Source organism: Curcuma longa, chromosome 11 (assembly GCF_044706935.1).
Source record: "Curcuma longa cultivar G26 ecotype Majalengka, Jawa Barat chromosome 11, ITB_CL_G26_1.1, whole genome shotgun sequence".
NCBI classification, from domain to species: Eukaryota; Viridiplantae; Streptophyta; class Magnoliopsida; order Zingiberales; family Zingiberaceae; genus Curcuma; species Curcuma longa.
In genome coordinates this window covers 32,701,760-32,715,280 of record NC_133871.1, presented here as the reverse complement: position 1 = coordinate 32,715,280, position 13,521 = coordinate 32,701,760, and the positions used below count along the sequence as shown (strand labels likewise).

General features: G+C 41.8%; 3 protein-coding genes across 3 annotated transcripts; 2 read left to right on the top strand and 1 right to left on the bottom strand.

The window, feature by feature from the left end:
• Positions 1-440: 440 nt before the first annotated feature.
• On the top strand, positions 441-2,254 carry LOC141839931 (small ribosomal subunit protein uS19-like). Its single transcript, XM_074727790.1, has 5 exons — positions 441-510; positions 611-762; positions 844-901; positions 1,620-1,754; positions 1,916-2,254. Exons 1-5 carry the CDS (start codon positions 508-510, stop codon positions 2,027-2,029), a joined length of 462 nt encoding a protein of 153 aa, XP_074583891.1. The 5' UTR covers positions 441-507; the 3' UTR covers positions 2,030-2,254.
• Positions 2,255-4,458: 2,204 nt separating this feature from the next.
• LOC141838927 (uncharacterized protein At1g76660-like) lies at positions 4,459-9,073 on the bottom strand. The gene is made up of 3 exons (XM_074726553.1): positions 8,720-9,073; positions 5,276-6,467; positions 4,459-5,061 (listed from the first exon to the last, which is right to left on the bottom strand). The coding sequence occupies exons 1-3, from the start codon at positions 8,864-8,866 to the stop codon at positions 4,838-4,840; spliced, it is 1,563 nt and encodes a 520-aa protein (XP_074582654.1). The 5' UTR covers positions 8,867-9,073; the 3' UTR covers positions 4,459-4,837.
• Positions 9,074-10,613: 1,540 nt separating this feature from the next.
• On the top strand, positions 10,614-13,211 carry LOC141837597 (putative receptor-like protein kinase At2g21480). Its single transcript, XM_074724978.1, has one exon. It carries the CDS (start codon positions 10,614-10,616, stop codon positions 13,209-13,211), a length of 2,598 nt encoding a protein of 865 aa, XP_074581079.1.
• The last annotated feature ends 310 nt before the right edge of the window (positions 13,212-13,521 follow it).

The window sequence follows — 13,521 nt, the reverse complement described above, 5'->3', positions numbered from 1 at the left end:
AGACCTTAAGCTGAGTAGCCATCACCATGTGATATTTCGTACACTTGACTCTAAATGAGACGCGATCGAGCACAATTGCAGATGAAGATAAAGATTTAAATCTCGATGAAATTGAGAGAATATCTTCTTTCATCATAGTTAATTATAATTTTTTAATTTATTTTTTATAGATGGTTATGAGGTCGATCGTATCGTGGTCAATTATAATTTTTTAATTTATCTTTTTACAGATGATTATAAAATTGATAGTGTAAAATCGGTGAGTGACAGGGTTTTTTTTAGAGAATAGAAGAGATGGACACTTTTTTTTTTATTTTGAACCTTATATTTTTATGTTATTTTAAATGTTTCTTCAAACGATTATGGGCAAAATGGTAATTGCAAGTACCGCGCCCGTCTATTCCTCTCCTATAAATAAAATTCGGGTAAACAAGCCCTAATTTTCCAGAGCCAGTTTCTTCCATCGACCGCCGCTGCCCTAGCCAGAGAAGCTCTACTCGGACGCTAATGGTTGGTTTCGGCTCCTTCGTCTTGTGTACTAGTGTGTTGTAAGATTACAATCTTTTGTTATACATTATCTCTTTGTTGGTCTTGTTGGATTTGATTACAGGCGGATGCTTCAGATGCGGTGGACGTCGGAGGGGCGCACCCCAAGAAGAGGACCTTCAGGAAGTTCTCGTACCGTGGGGTGGATCTGGATCAGCTCCTCGACATGGGCCTCGACGAGCTCGTCAAGCTATTCGGCGCACGTGCTCGCAGAAGGTTCGAACCTTGTCTTGTGTTTTTGTTCTTCTCCTTTGGTTTATCCTTGCTATGTTTAAGAGTGAGCGTGAGACCATGCAGGTTTCAAAGAGGGCTGAAGAGAAAGCCAATGGCTTTGATTAAGAAGCTACGCAAAGCGGTATGATACCCCTTTTGCATTGTCTATTTTCTTTGCATTTATCTTTGCCTTCATGAAATAAGCAATTATGCTCTTCTTTTGTTTAGATTTACTTGTGTCATATTAATATGATTTGTGTTGTTCATTTAATTTTGCTTGTTACATGGTAGCTGGTAATGCACATCTTTGTGATGGCAGTTTAGAACTATCTAGCATGCCACTGTTACCCTAACATAGCTACTACTGCAACCATGTCGACTGGAGAAATTGTCATAACTATCGGATATGTCAAATTATACAACATCAACAACGTGAAAAATCTGTCAGTTTCTGTTCCTGGAGTAACTAATGGTATTTTTTCTATTATTTAATATAAAACAAAGTTAATGAGGAATGCAAATAAAGTAGTTACACATCTGAGTTAATTCTTTAGATGCTTCTGAAACATTGCAATGCTATTAGATTCAAATTGTAGTAATAAGCGTTCAGTAATAAGAAAATGAATAGAATTTGCAGAATCTTTAATCGCCTCTATGTTGACTGATGCTTTGATTGGTGAAAGTTAAGCCATTCATGTATATACCATCAAGCCATTTTTATGATGTGCTGGTATCATTTGATCTTTTGTGCTAAATAACTGAGCCAATCCGAGGTTTGCCATTCTTCTCCTGTTAAAATTTCAACAGCAATTCTATTAAAATAGAATACTCATTATTTGTTATGTATTAACTATATCCAGAAGCGAGATGCACCTCCTGGTGAAAAGCCTGAGCCAGTGAGGACCCATCTTAGGAACATGATAATAGTTCCCGAGATGATTGGGAGCATTGTTGGGGTCTACAATGGAAAAACATTCAACCAGGTTGAAATCAAGGTAACCTTTTTTTTTTTTTGACATAACATTCATGTGACATATTGGTAGGGATCTCTTTAATTTTGCTTTTCTATATTCCATATCTTGAATAAAAACTATCATATTTCACATTGTGGCTATTTTTTTTCATCGTATATTGATTTGTTTCTGTGGCATTACAGCCCGAGATGATTGGCCATTACTTGGCTGAGTTCTCCATCTCATACAAGCCTGTGAAGCATGGAAGACCTGGTATTGGTGCTACACACTCTTCCAGGTTCATCCCCCTCAAGTAAAACCTGCACCAGTTGAGTTAAGAAATGTGTGACCAAGATCCTATTGGAGTTGCTATTCCACTTGGGTATTTCTTATTCTAGGTCCGTTAATGGTTTTACTTGGATAAATTATATTTCTTTATGCAATTTTTTACCTGAGTACTTTTGATGTTAGAAGATTCACAAATATTTGTGTTGCTTTATTCAAAGTCTATATATGAACTTATGACTCGTTGAACCAAACTAGTTATGGAGTTTACTTGCAGTCAAATTTCTGTTCTTAGGATCCAGTCAAACATTCTCTATCCACGAGCATGTGATGTGTAGTGCCAGCCTGAATTACTGATTCAGTGCGGACTTTTGTTTCGCCTAGTTTAGGCTTGCAGTGTTTTTCTCTGGAACAGCCGGTTCTAATGATCGAGTCTGGAAAGGAATGACAATTTTTTCTGATTGGATCATTAGGAAAGCCTCGGTCGAATTGGGTTTTTGTTCTGTCTAATTGGAAAAACTGAACACAATTCCAACATTTCCTTGAATCTAATTTATATCCTTTTGTTCATCCCTCCCTCAGCCAACATCTTTGATGCGGTTTTTCATGGTGCAAATATTTTGGAAGCTGATTTCATCTTACGATTTATACCAAAAATATTCGTATTACATAAACTGATTTGTGGCCTACTATCAGTTTGGGCAGTTGTGAAATGCAAAGTCCCTTTGGAATCTCATTGTTTTTGTTTTCAGATGTTGGAGACTTCAAAGATCTATTAAGTGCTCATAATCCTACTTCTATTCACTGGTATGACCTAAATTACTTAGACGATGATTTTTTTTAAAAAAAATATGTAATTATTAGATTCAAACAATGTAAAAAACGTGAGAAGGTTCTTTGACAAATTAAATTATATTAATCCCTTGATTTATACTTGCTTGTATATTTATAATTTTTCTTCAAAAATCGAACATATATTTATAATATTTTTTAAAGTTTATGTTTGATTCCTATGGTTATCGTTTTATAGGTATTTTAAGAATCTAAGGCATAACACTAGTATTCATGTAAAATGGATCGATATTAAGTATTCGCTTAATTATTATGAATATATAAAAATATTTTTGTTTAATTAATTCATTTTCAACTTATGCTTGACCCAACTTGTTCGCTACGTTGATTAGTCTATTTTTAATTGGTCCATCTAACTCGTTGTCTACTAGCGCCCCTTGTCCAATTGAGCTGATTAGCACACGTGATCCCTTCAATCCACTCTTTTACTCCATCCAACTCTTGCTCAATTGGTCTGATGCATTCAGTTTTTTATTTTTGATAATTTAGATATTTAATTTTTATGATTTAATTACTTTTGAAAATGTTTAATTTGGTTTCATAATTTTTTTTATTAATCATCAAGATAAATAAAAAAAAAATACAGATGCATCACTTTCAATAATAGATTTTATCTTCTCGATTGTAAATTTAAATAATAAATTTTTAATAAGTGTTATTTTTTGATGGTGAAACTTTTTCACTGAATTAAGTTATTGGAATGAATCATTACATAACAATGTGTCAATGTTTCAGTCGAAATGCTTACTTTATTCCTTTTCAACCTCCTAGAGACATCCAAGTGGAGTCGGTGTTTCATAAAAAGATTAATTGTCATGCAAAATCACAAAGAATGAACTTTGTAGCATAGTTCATTAAATGGATTCATGCTTGTATTCATGCGAAATTGATACTCCCCCTTTCATTTTTTTAAAAAAAAACTCTATTCGTGTGATAATTTCTCAATGAACATAACACACATTTCCAAAATAGACATAAAATTTATATCAAAACCACAAATTCAACCTCGTAATAAGTCGATGTAAATGCCAACATAGCAAATAAATATTCATAACCATAACATTGTCAGAAATCAATGAGTATCATCTGATCCTCAAAATAAACATATGTGCTTAGAAAAAATGTTGAAATTAGAATGAATTCTTTGCATCTCAAATTTTATAGAAACTTTTCAGCGTGTTTAAAGAACTTGTATTCAGGATGTTTGTAATTTTAAAAAACTTACACTAAGTACCTCTTCATATTGCATCTCGAAATGCCTGGAACAAGCATTTGGTGGAATAAGAGCAATAATTTCATGTGATTAAGTATTATAATCTCATGTGAATTAATAATCTGAGATGGCGTACTTATTTCATCAGAATTCAGCAAACTAATAATAATAATAATAAAAGTAAACGTACCATTGAGTTCTTCGTTTGGGTTAGTAGAAGCATTGCTTCCATGAACATTCTCATCGTTTCATCTTGGAGAACATATGGAAGTTTTCCTGCTGTCGTTCTACGGTTGTTGCACCCTCCTTGATGCATCATCAATGCTCATCATAAAGGATTAGATAACTGGTTGTGAAATAGAGCTATTGTTTGGCATAAAAACTGCAAGATCAAAGTTAAATCCACATTGCAAACTAATAGTTGTATTAATGGATGCCAGTTCTCTTCGTAATTGAATGGACGCAAGCAACTCGACTCTCATTGTGAGCTGCAAGTCTTTACAGATGAGCTAAAACTCCTACACTTAATAAATAGCAAAGGCTAAAGGATAGTACTGTACAACATAATTAGCGGTACTAAGGTCTTCATCATAATCACAATCTGATTACAGGAAGAGTCCTAAGAAGAACTCGCCAGTAACCACAGCACTGCACTGCTAGGACCTACAAGTAGTCATGAACTGAATCAGCAGAAAGAAAATTTTCAAGGCTAGCTCAAAAACTTAATCATAGAGAAATTTGATCATCCTTCTAACTAGCACAGAAACAGATCAAGTTAATTCAGTGAGTTGCGCCAGGTGAGCTTGGCGTTGGCTTCTCTCAAACTTCTCGCTCTCCTATAATCAATTTCTGCATCTGAGAATGACTGTCCTGGTTGTGCTAGCTTGTCAGGTTTCAGATCAGCTGATGACCTTGAACTAATTTCCTCCCGACCAGCTGAGCCACTATTACCATGAACTGAAGGAGAGGTATTTTCGCAAACACAGTTTGGTTTAGAACCTGGATAGCACGATAGACAAATGTTTGTGATATATTATCAGGAAGAAAATCATAATAATGAAAATGATAAATGTGCTGTTCTATATATTTATCATCGTTTTTATTGATTGATTGCTAATTACAGAACAGATCGGATTAGGACATTCTTATGAATGGAATCAAGTATGGTTTTTCTTATAAGAAAAATAATGCTCTTCAAAGCAATTAATTTTACCTGCATGTATGTTAGCCTGATCAGAACTGCCATCCACTCCAACCTCAAGCTGAGCAGTGACTAGCTTTGTGCTCATTGGATCAAGTGAATTGGATAACCTTTTCCCTTTGTCGGCAAACTCGTCAGTGTGACATGGCTCGATCCCAGTTTTACTATTTGCAAATGGAGATATCGTAAATGATTCATCTACTGCATTTGACATCTCAACATAGTTTTGTGTTGTGATAATTTCATCAGCACTGAATCCAAATGACGCTCTGTATGCTTCTATCTCTTCCACATCTTGCTTGCAAGCTTTACTATGTCTGTTGCCACTGGAGTAAACATCAGCTTCCCTGGATAAACTATGCCTCCCTCCATTATGAGGAGCTGATTGCTGTGCCTGATCCAAGTGAAACTGAGCAGATGTTGCAGGATAGAAGAAACTGGAATCTGGACATAGTATAAAATTTCTCGTTGCAGCTGAATTAAGTCCAAAAAGCTTTGATGCCCCATTCCTGGAGCATGGTGAGTCCTGTGCAGATGCAGAAGAATCCCACTGTCTAGGAGTATCCCTCTCTGGAAAAGGAGATGATAGTCCAGTTCTTGGGGTTCCAGAGGCAGGTGATATGAGGCTACTAGAAGGACTTCCAGGATAAAGAGGATAATTTGCCTGGAATTCACTTCCAACACCATAATTAGATGATAAATAGGGCATTCCATTCTCTTTCGCAGCACTTCTAATGTCCAGAGATGATGACAGAAACCGAGCAAAAGGCACATCTGGGGATGATGGAGTTGTAAGGTGAGCAAGTTCAGGTGGAGGGGTCAGTGGTGCAGTGGAAGGTTCAGTTGTAAAGGTAGAGAAAACAGGAGGTGAGACCAATTGGGTTTCATGAGCATATGGCCCAGTTGCAAAAATGGTTGAAGATGGTCCTCCAGGTGAAATAGCTGACATTGACAACAAACAGTTGGGTGATTGGGCTGTCGAAGGGAGTGTTGAGTTTGTGAAAGAAGCTGGAGATGATGGTGGGGCAAGAATAGATAAGTTCAGAATTGTATTTTCACTAGAAATTCCAGCAGATTGAGGGCCATTTACACGACTAGATGATGCATTCCCGTCTGGAGTTCGGGAAGCCGGAGCAATTCGTTTCCCTCTCTTTTGTGACCCAAAACAGGACAGTCCTCTGAAGCAACCTCCCCATCTACTCAACTGGTGCAAAGAAAAATGTACAAGTTTGATAACACGGTCTTCAATTTGCAATCCAAGAGCACAACAAACTTCAAATAGATCAATTTTAAAAGCATGTGAGACAAACAAAAGTGGAGTTGCCTTAATTTAAAATATTTGACGAAGAGAAGATAGTTTGAACCCAATTGGTGTTCCACAAATCATTCAGTAGCATGTGATGTCAAAGCATGATTCAGGAGTTCAGTTACTCAACATAAAAAAGTAACATTCAAGGTAGCTTCATTAATAATAAACGATGCCCTTAGAGAGTGGAAATTGTTATATGGATTTTCTCTATTACCTCCCAAGTTGTTACAAGAATTTCCTAGTAACTTTGGTCAACCCTATCAGGTGAGAACTGCCTTCAAAATGTAAGTTAATGCATGACCACCTACTCTATTGGTGTTGTTAACATAAACCGAGTCAAGACCATATGGTTGGTTGGTGCTCCTGTATCCAAATATAAAGTATTGAGCTAACATTAAACTATAAGGATGATAGGCATGCTCATACCTAGCTATTGATAGCAGATTAGTGCTGGCATCTCCTAGTGCACCGTGTCAGGAACAATAAAACAAATTTCTATTGTTGCTTGTGCTTGACTATGTCAACTGTTTGGCAAAAGCTTGGTGAGAGAGAGACTAGAGCTCATAAGATATGTCAGGTCCTTTGCAAGCTTGATTGATCCCAAATTTTAGCGTTGGAGAGCCAATTGGTCAAAAGGCATTTTGAGGACCAAGGTTCTGAATTGCAGTCCAGTTCCTATATTGTTACTTTGTCAGACTAACACTACAATGATATATCATGCACACCTTGTACGTCTGAGATAAGTGTAAAAAAATGAATACTTAATTGATACCAACATATGTTTATCTAATATCATTACTTGGATGTGTAGATATTAGCTAATATCTTACCAATCCAATCAATCCAGAATCACATCCACAGCAATAGACAACACTAGGGCGAAAGTGAGGCACTATAAATACTTCAAGTTCCTCGGTTAGTATTTATGTCATAATTTTTTTTTCCTTTTCACACGTTTCTCTATATAGGAGAATCAACATCTATTTTAGATGACACAAATTTACTGTATAACAAGACCAACATACTAACAAAAGATTTATTGATTTAAAAAACTTAGAATTAAAAGAAATAAGATGATATATGCTTCCCATAGCAACAAATGACAGCAATTCTATAACCAGAAGATAGATACTTCAATTTCATTATAGGGTGCACTGAGAATTTGTAAACATAGCTGTAATCAAGTTTGAAAAAAAAATAATTATGAAATAGACCAAGAAAAATTGTGGAAGTATGCTAAACAACAGTAATGGAATTTCACTCGTAAGGCTGCAATCTGAACAGTGGATAAGAGTTAAAGTCAGATGATTAAAGCGAAGTACAGAAGCTCCTTTTGCCTTTATAACAGAATAAGTAAATGCACAAGTTGGCTTAGAAAGGAATGTGAGAATGGACAATAAGTCTATAACCGTCGGTTCATACGTGAAAAGTTGAAATCATATTTATACCGTTATCATGATCCTCAGCATCTAAAGAGAAAACATCATGAAAGGAGATAGATAATGATAGCTACGTTGAGCTCATTTACCAGAGCATCTGCAGAAGATCAGTATGTTTTCACCAAAGGAGCAACTCCAGGGACAATTTTTTGTCCTAAATCATATAAGATTAAGTACGGAGAACTTTGAAGATTTCTATTAGTTTAAACGCCTAATATTTTGGCTTTTATAAATCAAAATGTACAAGAACTCGGCAAAATTTTCAAGATCTCTACGAGTTGAAACCGCAAATATTTTGGCTTCCTATAGATCAAAATATCGAAGATCTCAGCAATTTTTCTCCACTAGTCAACGATTAACATATCCAAAGTCAGTTTTGCAAAGTCAAAACTCGGAAGTAAAGCTCCACACTAAATTCCTTTTCTCTTCACCTCGAAGAAAAAAAAAATCAACAGAAAGCAGTTGGGTTAGAGATTAGAACAGGCAGCATTAAGAAAAGAACTCTCACGAACTCAAGATCAGCATGCCGTATAACAATGCCCTGTATGTGTACCCCGAAGAACCCCCAACGCTGCAATTACTCAAATCTAGATCTAAAAACGGTACGGCGCGTCAAAAAGGCCTCCCGAAGTAGAAGTAAAGAAAAAGCCAGGGCAAAAAAATTCGATAAAGAAAGAGATGTAAGAGATCAAAGCGGCATAGTCGTACCCTCTCCTGAGGACGGAGCGGCAGCTCCGCAGACCCTATAACCGTGGCCGCCGCGGCGGTAATCGAGGCCGCGGGGCTTCCGCCAGCGGCCCTGCTGCTGGCGCCTCCACCGCCAGCTCCAGCGCCGCCATGACCATTCGCAGCCATAAATCCGCCGCCACTACCGCTGCCGCTACTGCTGCTTCCCCTTCACATTCTCCGTCTCCAGATCGCAGTGGATTTGCTCTGCGGGGGAAGCGGATCTCGAGGGACGAGCTGGGTATGTATGCAACGGAGGGGAAGAGCGACAACAAGAAAGAGGAAAGAAAGGGGATTTGGGAAGAGGGCCGCCTGGCTCTGCTCTCTGCTGGGCTGCTTGGGTTTTTCGTTCTGGTCCAAGCCTGAGCGAGAGATGAGCAAATGTGGGTCCGGTGACCGCCTCCTCCGAACTGCTGCTGCGCTGCTGCTCCTGCTGCTAATTTATTGCCACTACTGCGTTTTGCTGCTGCTGAGCTGAGGGCGCCGAGGGCCGAGTGCTGACGTGGCTTGACGGTTCCAGCTTTGGTCGGGTCCGGTAACCGTCCCGTTATATTATTACGACTGAAGCAGAGAGAGAGAGAGAGACTTCTTATCAGCATTAAGTTCATGTATGTGGTGCAAGTGTCAACGTGTGTGTGCATTGGCGCACCCAAGGATTTTAAATTCTAATTATCTAAATTAATTCAATATTGAAATATAAAAATTAAAATATTTTTAAGGTATAAAAATCTTAAATTAAAGATAAATTTCAAAAGCAAAAAACTTTCATTTTTTAAAAAATAAAAGTAAATGGCATGGGAAACCAGCATGATTGGTTGTGCTACTTTTCTTTTTCTTTTTTAAATAAAATCGGTCACTTCACGATTTCACACGATCGATCTTATAACCATTTATAAGGAGATAAATTAAAAAATTACAGTTGATCATGACGGAGAAGAATATTATTCGATTTCATCGAAATTCAAACTCTTATCCTTTTTTGCAAGTCTATTCCGTCGTAACCAACTCAGTTATACCCCGGAGGTAAAAATTATATTAGATAAATTTTTTAGAGGCACGATACCACTATGTTAATAATAGTCTACTGTCAAAATAGTACCTCAATCAATAAATACTGAAATAGTACCTTAACTAATAAATACACGTTGCTAAGATGACTCGAATCAAAATAACACCTCAATCAAGAAAAATATGTTGTTAAAAAGACTCAGAACCCAAAACTTTAGACAACTTTAGGTAACACATATTGCTATGTTTACTATTTGAGATAGAGCATCTCCAACATAGCGTTAATAGCGTATTAATAACACCTTTTTATTATCTCTCTACATGACGTGGAGGAGTGAATACATGAACGCGTTCAACGTTTTGAACACGTTCATGTCATAGGAGTGGGTTCCACATACTTTTTTTTTTTAAATTTTTTTAGATATTATAATAGAATAGCGTTGCAGATGCTCTAAGATACTTCGACATCATTGGTTGTGTTCCCCTTCCACATAGATTGTGTGAGTGCCCTAACTCAGGCTCATTTATTTCAAAAATTAAATAAGAGTCAACCCTTTTCACATATTTAATTAATTATTATTTTTTCTAAAACGCATTTTACATAATCGAAAGGGCCCAAATTTAAGGGATCTTCAGAATCTGACTACCCAAATCACACCCTCTGATCTGTAATTGACCCGGTCTTCATGCTGCTATATATAGCATAAACGTCAAAGTCACACCGTATCTCAAAGGATGGATTTGGCTTCGTGCTTGTCGTCAAATTAAGACACATCGATGCAGAGGCCGCAATTTTTGCTCATCCTTCCCTCTCCCTTCCCGCGCCCCCTTCCGGGACCGGAGAGGCACCGCCTTCCCCAGCATCATCATGCCGAGGCTGAAGAAAAGGCCCCGGACAGTGCCGAAGATTACTGCGTACGTGATGGATTTCTTCTTTATCTTCTTCCTCCTCTGTTTTCCGGTGGAGGCACAACCGGGAGGATCGTCTGCCGGCAAGTTCACCGCCGCTGACAATATTTTGATCGACTGCGGCGCCACCACGCCCGTCACCATGCCCGATGGCCGACAATTCCAGACGGACTCGCAGACGGCCCCTTTCCTGTCCGCCTCCGACGAGGTAAGAGCCTCGGACCCCGCCGCGCCGGTCCCCTCCCCACTCTACCTCTCGGCGCGCATTTTCCGCGACGAAGCCACCTACAAATTTGCGCTCACCCGACCGGGCTGGCATTGGATCCGCCTCCACTTCTTCCCTCTTGATAATACCGATCTCGACCTCACCAACGCCGTGTTTTCCGTCACTACCGACGATTTTGTTCTCCTTCATAGCTTCACTGCTGACGACCAGGAGGCCAAGTGGGCACTGAAGGAGTTCCTGGTCAACGCCACTTCCCCGGAGCTCACCCTTCACTTCACTCCGCGCCGCAACTCTGTCGCCTACGTCAACGGCATCGAGGTCGTCTCCGCGCCAGACGCGCTCCTGCCCGCCACGGTCAACGCGCTGGCGCCGGTGGGTGAATCCGAGGAGCTCGCTGGTTCCAGCTTCCAGGTGGCGTACCGTGTCAACGTCGGAGGGCCAGTGATCACCTCCGTGAACGACACGCTCGGGCGGTCGTGGGAGACGGACGCGGCCTTCATCCAGCCAAACGCTATGGCCAAGGACGTAGCGGTCGATCCCAGCATCATCAAGTTCCCGCAGGGGACCTCCCCGCTAATCGCGCCCAATGCCGTCTACGCAACCGCCGCCAAGATGGCCGACGCGCGCGTCGGAAGCCCCAACTTCAACGTGACGTGGAGCTTCGATGTCGACCCGGCCTTCAGCTACTTTGTCCGACTCCACTTCTGCGACATCATTAGCAAGACACTCAACGACCTCTACTTCAACGTCTACATCAATGATCTCACCGCCGTCTCGGGGCTCGACCTCTCCACCCTCACCGGTGGTCTCGCGATGCCTCTCTACAAAGATTTCCTTCTCAACGAGACAATAGCGACGGAGCGGATCACAGTCCAGGTCGGCCCGATGAAGGATAACTCAGGGCGGATCGACGCGCTGCTGAATGGGATAGAGATAATGAAGTTGAACAATTCGGTCGGAAGCCTGGACGGCGAGTTCGGCGTCGACGGGTCGAAAGCGCAGCATATAACTGACGGGTCGAACCAGCAGGTGGTGGTGGCAGTGGGATTCGCGATGATGTTTGGCGCGTTTGCAGGATTGGGGGCGATGGTGGTGAAATGGCACCGCCGGCCGCAGGACTGGCAACGGCGGAACAGCTTCTCCTCATGGCTGCTGCCGGTGCACACTGGTAACTCGACCTTCATGACGTCTAGCAAAGGAGGCTACGGGTCCAAGAGCGGCTACACCGTCTCCTCCACGCTGGGGATGGGGGCCGGCCGGTACATGTCTCTGGCAGAACTGCAGTCAGCGACCAAGAACTTCGACCAGAAGGCGGTGGTCGGCGTGGGAGGGTTTGGGAACGTATACATCGGCGAGCTGGAGGACGGGACGAAGGTGGCAGTGAAGCGGGGGAATCCGCAGTCAGAGCAGGGGATCAATGAGTTCCAAACGGAGATCCAGATATTGTCCAAGCTCCGGCACCGACACCTGGTCTCGCTCATTGGATACTGCGACGAGGGCTCGGAGATGATCCTGGTGTACGAGTACATGGAGAATGGCCCGCTCAGGGACCATATTTATGGGCACGACAAGCCGCCTCTGTCGTGGAAGCAGAGGCTGGAGATCTGCATCGGGGCGGCGAGGGGGCTGCACTACCTCCACACGGGTACAGCGCAGGGGATCATCCACCGCGATGTGAAGACCACTAACATCCTCCTGGACGAGAGCTTCGTAGCGAAGGTGTCGGACTTCGGGCTCTCGAAGGACGCGCCGGGAATGAACCAGACGCACGTGAGCACGGCCGTGAAGGGCAGCTTCGGCTACCTCGACCCGGAGTACTTCCGGAGCCAGCAGCTGACGGACAAGTCCGACGTGTACTCCTTCGGGGTGGTGCTGCTGGAGGTGCTGTGCGCACGGCCGGCGCTCAACCCGTCGCTGCCGAGGGAGCAGGTGAACCTGGCGGAATGGGCGATGCAGTGGAAACGCAAGGGGCAAATCGAGAAGGTCATCGACCCCAACATCGCCGGTACAATCAACAAGGACTCTCTCACCAAGTACGTGGAGTCAGCGGAGAAGTGCCTGGAGGAGCACGGGGTCGACCGGCCCTCCATGGGAGACGTGCTCTGGAACCTCGAATACGCCCTCCAGCTGCAGGAAGCCAACCCGCCGCAGCCAGCACCGGCCGGTGAAAATGGCGAAGAGTCTTCGCAGAAGCAATCACACAGCGAGGCGACAGCGGCGGCAACTCCTCGGACGGAGGAAACGCCGGCGGTGAGCCAACAGAGCGTGGAGGACTCGAGCACGATGATGGCGAACGACCTGTTCGCGCAGCTGGCGGTGAAAGGAAGGTGATGGGCGATCCAGATTCCAGCGCGAGTGTGAGTCTGAGAATTCACACTCCTGTTCAGAAAACTGATATATTTAAAGTTAAATTTGGCCATATTACTGCTACTAATATTACAGTGAGAACTTTGTTATAATTTATGACCGACTAACTATTTCTTAATTAGTTCTTGTTTTTTCCTCACTGTTAATCCGGTGAATGATAAAATAATTAATGAAATTTAAATTGAGAGATCGTACGGTCCGCAGCGCAGCTCACCTCCATCTACGGCCGCGCCTCGTGAGTCAGTCAGGGGCCGACGCACTACTACAAGAGCCA

Coding starts and splice junctions, on each gene's coding strand:
- LOC141839931 (XM_074727790.1), top strand. Junction 763..843: donor GGCGCACGTGCTCGCAGAAG/GTTCGAACCTTG, acceptor GAGACCATGCAG/GTTTCAAAGAGGGCTGAAGA. Junction 1,755..1,915: donor TCAACCAGGTTGAAATCAAG/GTAACCTTTTTT, acceptor GTGGCATTACAG/CCCGAGATGATTGGCCATTA.
- LOC141838927 (XM_074726553.1), bottom strand. CDS start 8,866: ATGGCTGCGAATGGTCATGGCGGCGCTGGAGCTGGCGGTGGAGGCGCC. Junction 6,468..8,719: donor CGCTCCGTCCTCAGGAGAGG/GTACGACTATGC, acceptor TCTTTGCACCAG/TTGAGTAGATGGGGAGGTTG. Junction 5,062..5,275: donor TCAGGCTAACATACATGCAG/GTAAAATTAATT, acceptor CGTGCTATCCAG/GTTCTAAACCAAACTGTGTT.
- LOC141837597 (XM_074724978.1), top strand. CDS start 10,614: ATGCCGAGGCTGAAGAAAAGGCCCCGGACAGTGCCGAAGATTACTGCG.